At 52.1% G+C, this 17,208-nt stretch overlaps 1 protein-coding gene across 1 annotated transcript in view; it reads right to left on the bottom strand.

The window, feature by feature from the left end:
• Positions 1–1,292: 1,292 nt before the first annotated feature.
• The window catches only part of LOC111141235 (cyclin-J-like protein), a 53,151-nt gene continuing 37,235 nt past the window's right edge, over positions 1,293–17,208 (bottom strand). The window contains exons 3-5 of the mRNA XM_022493658.1: positions 4,851–5,153; positions 3,191–3,350; positions 1,293–1,752 (exon numbers count right to left, since the gene is read on the bottom strand). Coding sequence (XP_022349366.1) covers positions 1,329–1,752; positions 3,191–3,350; positions 4,851–5,153 — 887 coding nt within the window. The 3' untranslated portion in view covers positions 1,293–1,328. The remainder of the gene's footprint in view (positions 1,753–3,190; positions 3,351–4,850; positions 5,154–17,208) is intronic.

Here is a 17,208-nt window from a genome sequence, read left to right as displayed (position 1 = left end):
AACAAACAAAAACTGCTTCTGTGGTTCTTTGCACCTCCCAGTTCTGATGGGTGAACACCATATCCCCCTGACCCCAAACCAACCAAAAAAACAAAAACAAAAACAAAAAACCACAAACAAACAAAACAATGAGCACAAGCCATGAGTCAGAATAGAAACATATTGCACATGGTTACAGGAGTCTTCCTGAGAGCCCAATTGCGGCGGGGACCCAAATACTGGCTTTCGATCCAACCAATCGTTGCCTGTCAGTGGTTGTGACATATACCCATGCACGAGCCCACTCCCCAAGTCTGCTGGCATGAAGCAAATATTCCACATTTTTAGCCTTCCCTATTAGCCAAACTCAAAGCCATGGCTGGGTTTAACCTCGTGCACCATTAAGCCCATGGTAGAGGGAGGTGGGGGTTGTTAGTGGTAAACCCTTGTCTACCCTTCAATCACTTTTTCCTCTGGGTGGTTGTTGAAGTTCTACAGGTGAACACAGCATCCAAGATGTGGAATCTTCCAGAAGTGAGAGCCTGGAAACTGGCTTTCCCCAACCACATGCTTCTGAAAACGCATTTTCTGCTGTTACAAGCTGGGTTCGAACCTACAGCTTGCGTGCGACAGGCAATGTGGCAATCCACCTTTTTCTTCTCCTAAGGAATTTTCAAGTATCATAAAATCCCTGATACAGTATGTAAACAAGATACCTTACCGAACAGAAAGCTAGGTCACTTCGGGAAGCAGCACCGGGTGAAATATCTAAAAAGCCAAATAAGGTTTTAGATTTGACAACAAAAGCAAGACAGCCACCCACCGTGCCTTAGAAGGCAGACGCTCAGGCAAAAACACACGCAGGCTCCTCTGTACGGAGCCAGGGAAAGAGCACCGAATTCGGCATCTGCTGGGGGTCCTGAGAACACGTCAGGCAGTCCCTCCTTGTTCAGTGTCACCGACGCTGGCAAGGAATAAAGTCTTTGATGCCAGACACCAGACATGCTCGCGGACTGACCGGTGTCCAGTCTCCTGGCCTCTCACCAGGTCTTTCTCACTCCACTGGGTCCCTCCTCCGGACGACTGTGGCCGAGCCGACCCCCTGCACCCCAGCTGCACATGTGGAAGACGTTTTTCAGAGGAATTCTCTCGGAGGAGGGATGACATGGACTATTTTGCTCTTTTGTTGGCTTTCATTAAAAAGAACATGAACCCTCTGTGTTCAAAGTCAGCAAAGCTCTGTGGGGACGGCTTCCCAGTTGCCTCACTCAGCTGAGCTCCCCTGAACTGTGTCCTCTTCCCCTGCCCAGGTGAGTTTCCAAGGCCTCCCTGTGTGGCCCGAAGGTGCCCTATCTGTCGAAACAGCCTGTGGGGAACGCGTGGCTTCCACTGAAGTAGCTGCTTCCGTAGCTGGTGGCGAGGCAGTGCCTGGGCTCGGCTGTGATGGCCATCTGCACGCTGAGGGGCGCTGGGAGGGACACGGGGCACACATCCAGGGGCTGGAGGGTGGGGTACAGGGTGTGGAGGGATGAGCCAGAGCCCCCAGAGAGCAGACTCCCGGAGCGGTGGGCCTGCAGTGAGTCCCGATAGGCCAAGCAGAGGTCCTGCACAGGGGTCTGGAACGAGGCCAGGCCTGGTGTCGCCGGCTGGCTGAGGGTGGGGTAGGCGGGCGGCTGGAACAGCACTTGGGTGGGGGCGGGGGTTGTGCTGGGCACCACTGCCAAGGCCTGGCTCTTGACTGCGACAGCGTCCTTGAAGACGTTGTCATAGGCTCTGAAAGGAGAGGACCTGGGTGAGACCTGAGGTCAAAGGCCATAGCAGCAGACCCCTGAGTGAGCCCCTAAGTGGAATTCGAGATCTGTGTGCTGTGACCCCACGGCCGCGCCCAGCCCATGCTCAATGCCCACAGCGCTGTCCCTGCTCTTCTCTGACTAAACTCAGACCTCAGCCCAAGCCTGGATCTGCTTCCTGCGGAAACCCCTTCTGGCCCCTGGAGACTAGCCTCACTGTCCTCTAAGCCAGTACACTGGCCCATCTCAGCGGTCAACCCCCCAGATGATAAATTCCGGGTTACCATCCGGCCCCTGCCGAGCGCAAGCTCCAGGAGGGACGGCCTGGCAGCTGATGAGAACAACCTCTGCCTTCGGGGCACCCCCAAACCGATCTCAAGCCAGCCACCCTTGGGGCCCAAGTTTCACCTTCTGAAAAGGGGATCAACAGGTTTATTTCCATCTTTAAAAAAAAGCTTCCCATAAAGCTTCTTGAAATAACAATTCCATTAATCTAGCATAGACTCAGGTTAAGACTGGAGCACAGGGAGGCCTCGGATCTGAGAAGCTGGGCATCCCAGAAGCCACCACCACGGTGAAGAGGCAGGGCTAGTGGCTGCGAATCTGGGGACACCTATCTGCATTCAGACCAGACCATATGCTCTGGCTCTGAGCACGTTCGACAGATTTTAAAACAAGGTCCAGGGAGCAGGGTGGACGGTTTGGAACAACGACACAAAGGCAGCCAGCTACCAGCAAAGCTTCCTTCACCAGGAGGCTGGGAGGCAGCTCTGGGTGGGGGAGGGGGCCTGGCCCCTTTGTGAGTGGGGCCAGCATCTAGCAGATGCTGCCACCTGTTGGGCGAAAGAGGAATGGGGTGCAGTTCTGGGGACTTCTCAGTTCTGTCTCCTCCCTGCGGTCACCACTGAACGCTTCCTCCTTCAATACCAGTTTCATAGTGATGGTTCTATGCTGCCTTTAGACACCTTCTCTGATACACTCAGTATGTCCTTCCCAGTATTCCCACTGAGGCCTCTTATGTTAAGCCCCTCTGAGCTTAGCTGGCTAAGAGGTCAGCTTTGTGGCCACGTCTAAGGAAAGTAGCTTATCACGAGTGTAATGACTCAGTGTAACCGTCCATAAGGCTGACTGATGCACCGGGGCTCAGAGCACACAGCCCAGACACTCAGAAGGGTATGCACACAGCTTCTCTTCTCCCCCACCCCTTGATCTTAACATTGCAAACCCAGAGCTACCCGAAACAGGAAGGTTCACCTCTGCAAACCTCAATTCTATCAGGAGTCACCATGGCTCACTTTATGGGAAACACTGCCTAGGGGAGCCACCACAACCCTCTGACTTCGAGAAACTGTGTAAGGTGGGTCTTGAGAGCAAGTGCCTGGATGTTCCGGAAACACGGAAAGATCGGGGGCGGAACTTACACCAGGAGGATTTCAATGCACGTGCTGAGATGTTCTAGGGTGTAATTTGAGATCTTCTGTAGGTCTCTGGTCCAGTAGGGAGAAAGCTGAAGGCAGATCCTGGCGGCCCCAACGCAGGCCGCAGCAACCACAGAGGGTGGGAATTTGTAGAAAATATGATCTGAAAGAGAATCACGGCGGTCAGCACCACAGAGCCTCGCTCTGGGCTCCCAGGGCCTCTCTGCCTCGGGCCTCCCAAGAACTGGTAGACAAGTGATTCAATTCAAGCCTGTTCACGGCTGCCACATGCATCCAGGATGAAAAACTGGACACAGTGTGGAGTTCTACTCCTGAATCTTAAACACCTTAGCTCTCAGTCTGGGATTCCTGGTGTCAGCCTAGAGGAATCCTTTTCAAAATCTCGTCCAGAGCTTCCAGGGGCTGCCAGGGGCTCGCTGACGGGCTACGGAGAGCACCACAAACCATAGGACTGACACAGCACGGCAAAGGCTCCTGTTTGGGGGGTGACTACAGGCTGCTTGCTAAAAGGAACAAAGCCTGGCCTACAGCAGGCACTCAGTAAAAATCTGCTGAATGAGTGAACAGCCATAAGCATCTGATACTCAGAACTAAAACTAGCACCTGACTTCCGTTTACTGAGGAACCTTCTCCCACCCTCAGCTCGACTGACCTATGACTGGCCAATCAAAACTACACATATTTAAGGAATACATGAGCTGCTTTGGTACACGGATACTGTGTGAAATGAATCTTAGTGTCCTACTAACATGTCTGGCACCATGGGGAAGCCAGCCCTTCTCATGTGCAAAGGCCAACTCCTCAGATGCCCAGGATTTTCACGAAGGACACTGGGGATGAAAGTGTCCTCGTTCTTACGCTGCTTATCATTTCTGATGACTTTGGCGTCGGCCTGTTAAAGTCAGAGTCAAGCAGGTGGCATTATGGTGACAGGAGCCGGCACAGAGCCAGACTCCTCCTCAAATCTTAGCAATGACCTTGGGTAAGTTACTTCACCTCTTGAGCACCCGTGGAGGAAACAGATTTGTAAAACAAGAATAACAGTGATTTTCATGTGGGGTCACTGGGAAATTACAATGACATCATATAACCCAAAGCACTAAAATAAGTGGCCTGGTTCACAGTATATCCTCCATTAATGCTCGATATCCTAATTGTTGATCTTGTTACTCGGAACCATTTTGGTTTGGGGTGGGTTATTGGGGGTGGTTTTATCAACAGTATTTCTGACCTGGCATTTTAAGATACCAAGATACTTGGATTTTAAGACAGTGGGACGAGTGGAATTCAAATAATGTCCCCAAACAGGGTAACTTTATTGCTAAACATTATTACTAAAACTAACCCCTCCCCCACCCTACCTGTACAATGACAACTCTTCTGGAATGACCTAAGACCTAATGATCATAAGAAAAATTAGCAGGTGATCAGTACGTCAGTAGGGTGCCAGCCACCAGTATCCAAGCTGCTATTTGTCGTTACACAGTATCAGTAATGCTGGAAGACTCGCTGCCCCTTCCTTGTGGACCCCTGTGAGGTAGGAGTGCTCTGGGTGGATGGGCTCCGCTCAGTAAGGACTCCGTGGGTAGACATGCCTCTGTGTGGTTGGGGAAGGGGAAGAGGTCCCGCCGTCGGGCCTCACCTTGCAGGGTGACCTCTAGGAAGTAGTGGGCGTACTCCTTGAGGCACTCTTTGGTCTTGTGGGGGCAGGTGGCAGGCCAGCTGTGGCAGTGGTGATCCTTCTGGCTGACGGAGGCCAGGAGGTAGTAGTCCAGAAAATGGGCAGGCGTGGGCAGGCAGAGGTTCCAACTGAAGGCCTCCAGGAGCAGCAGCTCCGTGTTGAGCAGCTCCTTCTTGGTGAGGGTGAAGTTCTGGCCGCTCAGGACCCTCGTACTGTTTATCTGCTCCAGCTTGGGGACGTGGTCTTCCCTGTCCTCAAACTTACCTGCGAGAGAAGCAGAGGTTACTGGAAGACGGCACTTGCCTGCCCCAAGAGGTAAAGACCCACCTTCAAGTGCCTGGACGGTGCGGGCAGGGAGGACAGAAAGCCACCCACTGCCAAGGGACCAAGAGCACAGGTTCTGGATCTGACACACTAGGGCTTGGCTCCCCAAACCATCACTTCCAGCTGCGTGATTGTGCCCAGGTGTCTCACCCTTTCCGTGCCTCAGCTGCCTCCTCTGTAAAATGGAAACTAAACCTCACAAAGCTTGTCAGGGACAATGAGGATGTGCATACCACATGTTCAGGCCAGCATGTGGAACACAGGAGGTGCTCAGTGGCTGTTAGCAACAGTAGCGACGGCCTGGGAAGTAAGGGAGCCCTCTCTCAAATCCCGTCTGGCCCTCACTAGTTCAATCTCAGGACTGGTCAGGGGTCAGACAGCCAGAGTCAGAATGACCTTACAAATCTGACCCTGTCCCCTCACCATGTAGAAAAGCCCAACAATGGCTCCCCATCCCCTCAGCACTGGGTTTAAGCCCTGTCAACAGGTTTTTAGCTTGGATTCCCTCAGAAACAGTTTGCTTGGGAGGTGAGCCTAGGAAAGACGAGTAGGTGGGGAATGTGGGAGAAGACAAGAAAGGGAGGAAAAGCAAAAAGGGAACATTATCTTGAAGTTATCCGTACCCCAACCTTCACTGCAGCATTGACTACAATAGCCATGACAGGGAAATGACCCAAGTGTCCACTGACAGATGAGCAGATAAAGACAACTTGGTCTTTATATACAATAGAATAATATTCAGCCTTACGAAGAAGGAAATCCTGCCATTTGCAACAACACGGATAAGCCTTGAGGGTATTATGCTAAGTGAAAGAAACCAGGAAGAGAAAGACAAATAATGTATGATCTCACTTACATGTGGAATCTCAAACAGCTAGACCATAAACACAAAGAAGAGACTGGTGATTACCAGAGGCAGGGGTGGGGGAAACTTGTGAAGGTGGTCAAAAGGCAAAAACTTCCAGGGGCGCCTGGGTGGCTCAGTCAGGTAAGCCTCTGCCTTCAGTTCAGATCATGATCTCAGGGTCCTGGGATAGAGCCCCGCATCAGGCTCCCTGCTCGGTGGGAAGCCTGCTTCCCCCTCTCCCTCTGCTGCTCCCCTGGCTTGCGCTCTCTCCCGCATGTTCTCTCTCTCAAATTAAGTAAAACCTTTTTAAAAAAAATTCTCATACTAGAAAAAAAACTGTATGTGAGGTGACAGATGTTAACTAAACTTACTGCGGGGATCACTGCACAATACATACATAGATCAACTGGTTTTTACACACGTGAAACTAATACAATGATGTGCTCCCTTCAGCAGCACATATACTAAACTAATACAACGTTAAATGTCAATTATATCTTAGAGAAAATGGGTGTGGGTGTGACATTACAGACTTCCGCCTTCCTCCCTTGGAGTGCCATGCTGGGAGTGCCGCATGAGGAAGCGGGTCTGGCCTGCTGGAGGTGGAGAGGCCACAAGGAGAACAGAGGTACCCAGGCAACAGCCAGTACCACCTCTCAGACACACGAGTGAGACCTTCCAGCCGCGTCCCTCCGGGGCTGGATGAATGAGCGCAGATGAAACTGGCAGAGGAAACGCCACGCAACCCACATCACTGTTGTTTAGATCGCCGAGTGTGGGCACGATCTGTTTGGCAGGAACAGAGAACTGTGATATATTCCTATCAATGGCAGCGACAAAAAGATGTGAAACCCCACAAACAGGCACGTCACACAGCTCAGAAGGTACTGAAGGAACCGAAGGAACCATGAATAAATACCGGAAGGTCCTGGAAATAAATGGCATGAAACAGAGCTGCATGGGGCTAGACACAAACACACATTAAACACGAGCCTCAGTGATCCCATTCCAGGGTCAAGGGAACTGAGGTATTTACACAGCAATCCTGGCACTCAGCAGGGGCAGGGAGCTCCAGGGGCGGCCTGCACGGTGGGAGGCTCTGCAGGTGGGGCCGCCACGGGCCTTAACCCACCCGGCCATGCGGAAACCACGCACACCTGGCTGTGGCTCCATCCGTGCCATTCTCTGAAGCACCACCCCAACCCCGGTTGCCCACCAGCCTTCATCTACACAGCCCCCTGCCTGGGGAACTCTTTCTCTTCCCCTCTTCGCTCTGCCAACTTCTCTCCCTGTCCTTCACCCACATCCCTGCCCCTTGGAGGCCTTCCCCGACCACAGTCCCCGTCCCACCTGACCCCCACAACACAGTGACTCCTGAGCCTGGCCTCAGTGTGGTCGCCTGTGGCCTCTGAGCCCAAGCTGACTGGGGACAGAACACCGCTGAGTGAGTGTGAGGAGAGACAGGGCAGCTTGCTGAGCTCAGAAAGCACGCGTCTGTCTGCACCGATTAAAAGCGCGACAAACCATCTACACACCTGTGCACCACAGTGAGCTCCTCGTGACCCAGTTCCCATCAGACTTCCACCCTTCTCAGGAGAGAGAAGGGAGTAATCACTTCAGGCTGCCTTACAGCGGATATAATGCATATCTCAGGCAGGCCTCAAAAAATGTCCCTGAGAAATGAAACATGGCCTCTGGGAAGCCAGCATCTCTGTCTTCTCAGCGAGCCGTACGGAGGCCACTACACAGACAAAGACGTTATGACACAAAGCCTGGTTTCTGCCGGGCAGGAGACAAGCTGGCAGAAATGTACAGAAGAGCGAGGAGTGGAGACTGACGGCTGAGCGGCCCCTCCACAGCTGACCGCAAGCCCAGACCTTCTCCTTCTGGAGCTCTACCGTCAGGACCCAAGCCTGGTGGGATGCCACCTTCAGGGCGCACACCTTCCCATGTCCTGCATGCAAGGGCAACTCAAGCAGGAACAGCAAGGTCAACGCTGCCCAAGGGGCAAGAGCCTCTTGTATGGCTGGAAATCCTGGGGTGGGGCCTGGCTGACGAGGCCTTGCCAGCCCCCTACACCCTCCCTAAGCAGGGGACCCTTCCTCCAGCTGGGAGTACTCACCCCTCACTCACCCTATCATGCGTTCTCTGGTACCCAGTTCTGAGGCCACCGGATGTCATCAAGGCACTTCTCATGCTCAGACTACTTAATATCAACTATTAATATTAATGACTAGCACCTGACCAATAGGTCATTAATAGGTCGAAGCCTGTGAGGACAAGAACCACGTGTGACCCGTCTGCAGCTATGCCCCCAGGTCCCAGCACACTGCCTGGTACGTAGTAACTGCCCCATGAATATTCGTTGAAAGGATGAATGGTATTCTCTTAATAGTTGAATTTTAGGCCATCTTAATTGTCCTCTGATTCTCTCAGATTACGTGCATCCCCTAATTTTTTTCTCCAATGAGCCTATCTTTGTGCAATTTAAAAACAAAGAGAAAATATTTTTGCAAAATTGTGATGTTTTCCCTGAACCTTGTGCTGAAATAAGCCAACCCTGTTCACAGACACTCAGTGGATACAAGGGCTCATTTCTTCCCCAGAGCAGAGGGTGGCACCGTGAAGGTCACAGCCCCAGCCAAAGCGTGTATCAACTTGGGGGTGGCGCTAAGACCCTCGCCCAGCAATCTGCTCTGACCCGCAGCTGTGCTCAATGAGCTAGTTTCCTCCTGGCCCTCAGAGCTTTTCCAACCTTTCCGAGCTCTGCCTTTTCCCTAGTCACCAGGCCCTAAAGGATTACCCTCCAGTGGAAGGGGCCATGGATTACTAAGGCATCTGAATTCACCTGCTCCCCAGGCTGGAGAAGCTGCTGCAGGCCAGGGCCAGGCCCAGTGGGGTCTGAATCCCCAGTGAGTTTGCTCTGGACCTGACATTTGTCAGAGCAAAAGCTCAGAGAACTTCGCTGCTCACCTAGCAGGGATCTCAGAGTCCCTGCTCTTTGCGGCTGGCCGGCAGACCCCAGCTGAGCAGCTACTCCCCAGCATGAGACAGTTCGTGGCCAGAATATGAGTTTCCTGGTGCTGCACTTGTCTGGCGGACACTTCCTCCCCTCCTCCCATGACGAGAGCGCGCCAGCCCTTTGTCCTGGGTGCCTCGGCCACCGAGCGCGGCCACTCAGCCGCTTGCTCCTTATCGACAAAATGCATTGACACCAAATGCCTGGAACTCTTCAGCAGGTCCCCCGGGGACACGTGGCCGACAGACGTCTGAGTCTTTCCAAGTCAGATCAGAGCCACACACTCACAGACTATGACTCCTTCAACATGCGTTGTATTTGGAAAACGTTCAAATCCACAGGGAAGTTGAAATGATGTTAACAATGAACACAAATGGCCCTTCAGCCAGATTTACCAAGGGCTGACTCTGAGTCACATTTGGTGTGTGTGTGTGTGTGTGTGTGTGTGTGTATTTTGCGGGAGGGACCATTTCTAGCCACGCTGCAGACGTGACATGCCACCCCTGGACAGCATCCACGCCTGACGTCATTTTCCTACATAATCATAACGCTATTACCAACCCTACAAATGTCAGCATTAACGCAGTAACATTTTCTTTCCTTTCTTTTTTGTTTTTGTTTTTTTTTTGAAGTAGGCCCCACACCCAACAGGGAGCTGAAACGCACCATCCTCAACCTAGAGTTGCAGGCTCACTGCCTGAGCCAGCCAGGCGCCTCTGCAATCGCATTTTCTCATATTCGATCCACATCTGACTTTCCCCCAACAGTCCCCAAAATGCCTTTTGTAACTTGTGTTTTTCTGGATCCAGATTCGACAAGGTTCACACACGGTGCCTGTTCCATCTCTTTAGTTCCATCCTTTGCTTTTCATGACACTGACTCTGGATGAATCTGCACCCATTTTCTTCTCAAATGTCCATGTTCTGGGGGCGCCTGCGGGCTCAGTGGCGGAGCACGCAAGTCTTGACCCCAGGGTTGAGTTCAAGCTCCACGTCGGGCCTAGAGCTTACTTAAAAAAAAAAAAAAGAAAGAAAAATTACGCCCCATATTCTGGACTGTCTCCTCAGCATCCAACAGGTTGGGTAAGGAAACTTACAGAGGCCATGTTCTGTCCCTTCTTACCGGATCCCATCAGGAGTTACATAATGTCAGTTTGTCCCAGCAATAGTGATGCCACATTAGATCAATTGGTTAAGGTGGTGGGGACACCAGATCTCTCCATTTTAAAGGTACAATTTTCCTGTGAAATTAGTAAGTAATCTGTGAGGTGGCACCATCAGACTCCGTGAATATCCTGTCCTCCAACAACCTAACTCAATGCTTTGGCATCTACAAATGAGTCTTTCCTGAATAAATAATTACATTGGGGTTGTAAAAGCATTTTTAAAAAAAAGATTTCATTTATTTGACAGAGAGTGAGTGAGAGAGGAAACACAAGCAGGGGGAGTGGGAGAGGGAGAAGCACACCTTCCCCAAGAAGGAAGCCTGGGATCATGACCTGAGCAGAAGGCAGAAGCTTAACGACTGAACCACCCCAGCACCCCCGAAAAAGAATTTTTAACAATTCTATCACTCTATCTACATTTTACTTTCTTTCTTTTTTTAAAAAAAGATTTTATTTATTTATTTATTGGACAGATAGAGGGAAAACAAGCAGGGGGAGTGCGAGAGGTAGCCTGTAGGACTCTGGGATCATGACCCAAGCCGAAGGCAGATGCCTGACGACTGAGCCACCCAGACGCCCCATCTACATTTTTCTTTTCTTTTCTTTTTTTTTTTTAAAGATTTTATTTATTTATTTGACAGAGAGAGAGAGAGAGATCAGGGGCAGGCAGAGAGGCAGGCAGAGAGAGGGGGAAGCAGGCTCCCCACTGAGCAGAGAGCCCGATGCGGGGCTCGATCCCAGGACCCTGAGATCATGACCCGAGCCAAAGGCAGAGGCCTAACCCACTGAGCCACCCAGGCGCCCCTACATTTTTCTTTTTGGATGGTCACACCGTCCCAAATTTGAGCAGGGGGAACCTTATCGACATACTTTTAAAGACTTTTTTTTTTTTAATCCTAAAATTCCCCAAGCGCTCACCCTGGGTCTGGAGCTCAGGCAGAGAAGCATGTGAGCCCTCAGTGCAGTGGAACCTGCAAAGAATGCTGTTGAGAGCCCTCTGCCCACCTGGCTGACATTTCCCCCACTTCTCCGGGGGCTGGTACACAACCTGGAGGGCCACAGCCATTCCACGCAGGTCACACAATTACCGTGCTGACCACGGTGAGTCCAGCCAAGTGGCCTAATCAACCACAGAGGCAAGACAGCTGTCAATTCAGCAAGCCTCCGAAGGGACTCCCCACAGGCCAGCTTCCCCCCCCTTTAAAAAAAAAAGATTTTGTTTTATTTATTTGTCAGAGAGAGAGAGAGAGAGAGAGAGAGAGCACAAGAAGGCAGAGGCAGAGAAGGAGCCCGACGTGGGACTTGATTCCAGGACCCTGGGATCATGACCTGAGCTGAAGGCAGTGGCTTAACTGAATGAACCACCCAGGCGTCCCATCCTTTTTTTTTTTTTTTAATAGCATTTTTGCTTGTTGTGGTAAAATGCACATAACGTAAAATTTACCATTTTAACCATACAGTTCAGCAGCCTTCCGTACATTCACACTGGTGTGCAACTAATCACCAGAGCGCCTTTCATCTTGCAAAACTGAAACTGTATCCCCATGCAACCGTAACTCACTGTCCCTGCTCCCCCTTCCCCTGGTAACCACCATTCTATTTTCTGTCTCTACGAACGGACTCCTCCAAAGCCTGGCTTTTCTTCTTCCACCCAAGGTCCTAGCAAACAAGCCTCAAGCAGGGCCAAAAGGATTCCTGACTTATCTGAATGAGGGCTAACAGAAACCGTATTTTTAATTGCTGAAATAATGTTTTATTTTGGAAAATTTTAAATATACCAAAAAGAGAGAAATGTTATAATGAACCCCCAAGAAGATGTTACCCACCTCCAACAATCATCAACATTTCGACGCCCTTCAAAAGAATTCCGATATGAAACAGCGCATGTGCAGAGTAGAATTCTGTAAAAAGTCAGTGGGGCGCCGTCTGTGATATCCAGGCACAGGGCCGCTTGTCCATGACGAAGCAGGTGGCTTGCCACACTGCTCCCTGTGAACCCCGCGCACCACCCCAGTCAGTCCTTCAGGTCCGGCAAGATGCCTGTCTACAGGGGCACCTGGATGGCTCAGTGGGGTAAGCCTCTGCCTTTGGCTCAGGTCATGATCCTGGGACTGAGCCCTGCACTGGGCTCCAGCCCTCCATCAGGCTCTCTGCTTCCCCCTCCCCATCTGCCGGCCTCTCTGCCTACTTGTGATCTCTCTCTCTGTGTCAAATAAATAAGATCTTAAAAAAAAAAAAAAGATGCCTGTCTACAGACTCATTTAGGAGCTAGACCTAGGTTCCAATCTGAGGCCACAGTTTCCTGGCTAAGGAGAACCAGGTTTTAAACAGCTGGCCCCCCTTCCTACCCAAAGAAATGCAGTTCTTCTCTTTTCTTTTTTTTTTTTTTTTAAGATTTTATTTATTTGACAGAGAGTGCAGACAAGTGGGGGAGGGTAGAGTTTGGAGAAGCAGGCTCCCCACCGAGTTGGGAGCCCCACGTGGGGCAGGATCCCAGGATCCTGGGATCACGACCTGAGCCAAAGGCAGACCCTAACAACCAACTGAGCCACCCAGATGCCCCTAAAAATATTTTTAAAAATAGGCTTCACACCTGGCATGGAGCCCAAAGCAGGGCTTGAACTCATGACCCTGAGATCAAGACCTGATCTGAGATCAAGATTCAGACGCGTAAGGGCCTGAAGCACCCTGACACCCTAAAATGCATGCTTTTAAAAACAGGCAAAGCTACTATTCCCCAAGAAGGGCCACTCTCCTATTTTAAAGCCCCCCCACCTTGTCATCTGAGAACGAGAACAAAATCTGGTTAGTAAATGAGACCCCCATGGCTACCCCACACCCCTCAGAAGCCCTCTGTCCTACTCTGTAAGGTGCTAATGTTAAGGGATAAAGAGCCACTCCAGCGGCTTCCCAGTCTCGCCTGGCCCTCTGGGTGGGCCCAACAGCTTCGGAGGTGACTGGGAAGGGCTGGGCAGTAGAGGTAGCAGAAGCCCAAGGGGAAGCTCTGGTGGGGAGCTTTCCCCGGTACCCAGGGGTGGAAGCACAGGCCCATGAGTTCCCGGGCAGGACCAGGCTGAATGCAGACCTTTCGGCTGTTAATTCTTTCTTCCACAGATTCTTCCTTCCTATGACGGCAAAGAAGTGGCCACCAGAAGGGGCAAATATTTAATGTGAGCTGAGAATATTTAATGAAAGCAGAGAATTCTGTAACCAGAGAGAGCCCAGGTTTTGGAGAAGGCCCTGACTGGAAACAGGTTGGGAATGCCCTCCCTAAAAGTCTCCTAAGTTCAGGCTCAGGTGCCAGTTTTCCATCCTTGCCCCCATAATACAGATACAACTGGTGTGATCACCAGGAAACCCAGACCTCCAACAGTGGTAGTAGGGAGGCTCGGGACAGCACGGGCATGGTGACTGGCTCCAGGCCTCGGGCACAGACAGCACCCCAGAAACGGCAGCAACTGCTGCTCTGTAAGTGACAGAACATGGTATTCATCCTTTGCACCCCAAACCTGCAATCTTCTTCTAAAGTCCTGAAAGGTACAGATGAACCAAAGTTGGTAGGCAGCGCTACAAGACATTTTCTTTTCTTTTTTCTTAAAGATTTTTTTATTTTTTTGACAGAGACAGTGAAAGAGGGAACACAAGCAGGGGGAGTGGCAGAGAGAAAAGCAGGCTCCCCACTGAGCAGGGAGCCCAATGCCGGGCTTGATCCCAGGACCCTGGGATCATGACCTCAGCCAAAGGCAGATGCTTAACGACTGAGCCACCCAGGTGCCCCAAGACATATTCTTACAGGCTCTGAAAAAGGGGAAAAATAAACCCAATAAAAGGTCCCCTCTAACACCCCCCCCCCCCGCCCCGCCAATACCACTGGCCCGGCTGTGCTGGACACTAGATTGGCTCCAGCCTCCTTCCTCTGGACTGTGACCTTGAACTCCACTCTGGGGCTGGAAGTTCCAAGGTTCACAGAGAGGGAGGCAAAGGGGAGTCTGGGGCCCACAGCCTTTCCCAGATGGGTCCTCCCTACAGGCGCAGTTATTCCCAGTCACTGAGCTGGCCAGCAAGAGGCAGAATGCGCACACACCAGGATGTGAGCTCCGGGAACACAGGGACCGCTGCGTTTGGTTCTCTGCTGTAAGCCTGGTTCCACCACATCAAGAAACACAGGCAGCCGCTGGGAAGAGCCAGTCTCCCAGTGCATTCCGGTAGTAAGCCTGGGGGCTGGGAGTGTCTTCCACTTGGAATCAGGAACTCAGAAGGAGTCCGTTGTTTCCACCACCCAACTGGTCAGGAACAGAGGAAAACTGGAAATCTGGTTATCTGATCCAAGAGGGCAGGGCTCCTGTGCGTCTCCTAAGAATATCACAGGGCCCCTTCACCCAGCACAGCATCTGGCATAAACTTAATACAGATTTATTTATTTATTTTTTAATTTTTAAAAAAGATTTTATTTATTTGACTGAGAGAGACAGTGAGAAAGGGAACACAAGCAGGGGGAGTGGGAGAGGGAGAAGCAGGCTTCCCGCCAAGCAGAGAGCCTAATGTGGGGTTTGATCACAAGACCCTGAGATCATGACCTGAGCTGAAGGCAGACGCTTAATGACTGAGCCATATGGGCACCCCCAGATTTATTTCCTTAAATAATGAATAAATGGCTCCACAGTCCAGAGCATCTCACAGTCATGGGGTCCCCGTTCTCCCGGGAAGTCTCCACGGCTGTCTGAGTACATGGTGGATGTGGGTAGGCGACCAGCTGTGCCCTGCCCTCTCCCCAGCTAAAGGCCCTGCTAAAGGCCCTGTTCTGCACACACACTCTCGTCTTCATCCCCCCTCTGCTTTAGTTAGTACTTCGATCCCAGAGCCTTTCCATGGAAGATCTGTACGCTCCACAGGACCCACTCTCCTCTTCCAATGACAGGACTGATGCGGAAGAGCACGACTCTACGGGGACACTTTCTGTAATAAGAGACCACACCCCGACCCACCCACCCAAACCAGCTTTTCCACTAAAAAAAATTCCTTGGCTTTCTGTAGTTACTGGAGGCCAGAAGGGGGCTTCATACTCGTCTCCCTCAGGGACACCGTTCATAGGTCCGGCAGGCACCGTCTTTCTCAGGAGCCACGGGAGACAGACTTTGAGCAAAGTGACTGACAGAGAAGCCAGGAAACTGCTCTGAGGACAGATCCCTCTCAAAGGCTGTTTTACTTGGCGGAGCAGCACAGAGGGCACGATGATGACTCTGATGGTGACTCCCCCGGCTTCTACAGAGGCCCAGCCACTCATAAAGTCTCAACATCTTGGCCCCCGCGACGGGCATAACTGACGTGGAACTGTGGCAAAGGTGGCGTGAGAGCTCAGTGTTCTGGAATGGTGCCCGGCGCCCCACCAACACTGGTCCTTGCTCTGTCAGTGCACTTCTGTCGATTCGGGGCCAACTGTGCAATGGCAGTCACAGGGACAATGACAGGTTAGTTTCTGGACAGGGTCTGATAAAGGGGAGAGAAAAAGCCAGGGACGGAGCAGGGAAACCCTCCAGCTAAAGGGAGGCAGCTGTGAAGCCCACAGCAGGGGGGGGGGCAGCAGGGAGCGTCCCCTCCCTCTCTGCTGCCCTTGACCTGCTACAGAGATCTGGAGGTTAGGAAATGTCCTGGAGAAAAACCCTCTGATCTCTGGGGCCAGCTGGGGAGACCTGGCATGAAGGTGCACCTGGGACGAGGCCTGGGTGAGTTTCATCCTTCCTCAGGATGCAAAGAAAGATCCTTACAGTGGCTGACAGCCCCAGGAAGACAGCGTGAGTGGCAGCAATGTTTACAGTCCCTGTCCCTGAAGAGGACTCATTCCACATGGATATGTGTCCCAGGCACCGAGCCTCAGAGACAGTGGAGCACACAACAGATCTGGCTCCGTCCACAAGCTGCTTTACATTGTGTCCCTCCTTCTAGCACCTGTCTCCCTCCTCCCTCAGAGCAGACTGCTCCACCCACAGCTGCATCTCCAGTCTGCACAGAACAGGGCTCAAATACTGACAGAATGAATGAATGAGCGAAGGAAGGAAGGAATGACAGCATATTTCTGACTGGCTGAGTCAGTTCCCGAGTCCTACTTTGGAACCAGAAACAAGAGGGGAGGTTGTGGGTGGTTGTTCTCTTCAGGAGGAAATCGTAAAAAGGGCCTCCCAGGTCAGAGGTGGCATGTGGCCAGCTGGGTCACACATACCGGCTTCCTGTCAGGCTGCGAGGACTTCCCTGTCTCAGAACGGAGCCACTGGTACAATGATGTCACACAGTGGCTCTGGCAAATCCCAGGCTCCTTTGCGCTCTGGCTCACGAATTATTTCCCTGACTACTTAAGAGCAGGGGTGGCAGGGTAAGGCCCCTTATCAGGGGCACGACTGGCAACTGGGGCCTCGGCTGAGCAAGGGCTTCCTGCACAGGGACGGCGTTCTCTTCTCTCCAGTAACAGAGGTCGCCGCTCCGCAGAACGCTCCCCGCCAGCTTGCAGGGACCAGGCCTGATGGGGCTGTGGCTGCAGGGAGAGCGGGGAGTGAGTCCTCCTGGCCTGCAGGGCTAGAGGTGTGGACATCAGGGGTCCCAGCACCTCCGCTGAAGCAGGGGAAAGGAGGAGGAGAGGCCATGTCGGCCACGTCTCTCCAGGTTGGAAGGGGAGCGGCTTCTAGTCACGAGACCTGGTCCTGAAGACCGAGGAGTTCACCCAGGTCAGCCAACACGTGGCTCTGCAGGCTCCACAAAGAGAGCCAGGAGTCTCCTAGCAAACCTCGCCACCTGCTGGCCTGTCTTCCCGGGGGGGGGGGGGGGGGCGGCCACGGAAGGGAGCCATCCAGTCGTAGGACAAAGGCTGCTGCTGTGTGTGGTTGGCTGAGAGCAAGGACTCGGGGGAGATGCCTGTACCCTCGGGCAAGTCACCTAACCACCAATGGTCTATTTTATAAGATTGTTCTGAGGA

The sequence above is a fragment of the Enhydra lutris genome, unplaced genomic scaffold (assembly GCF_002288905.1).
Source record: "Enhydra lutris kenyoni isolate GAN:26980312 unplaced genomic scaffold, ASM228890v2 scaffoldscaffold5, whole genome shotgun sequence".
NCBI classification, from domain to species: domain Eukaryota; kingdom Metazoa; phylum Chordata; class Mammalia; order Carnivora; family Mustelidae; genus Enhydra; species Enhydra lutris.
Note: the sequence above shows the minus strand (reverse complement) of the source record. Positions and strands in the feature narration are given on the sequence as shown.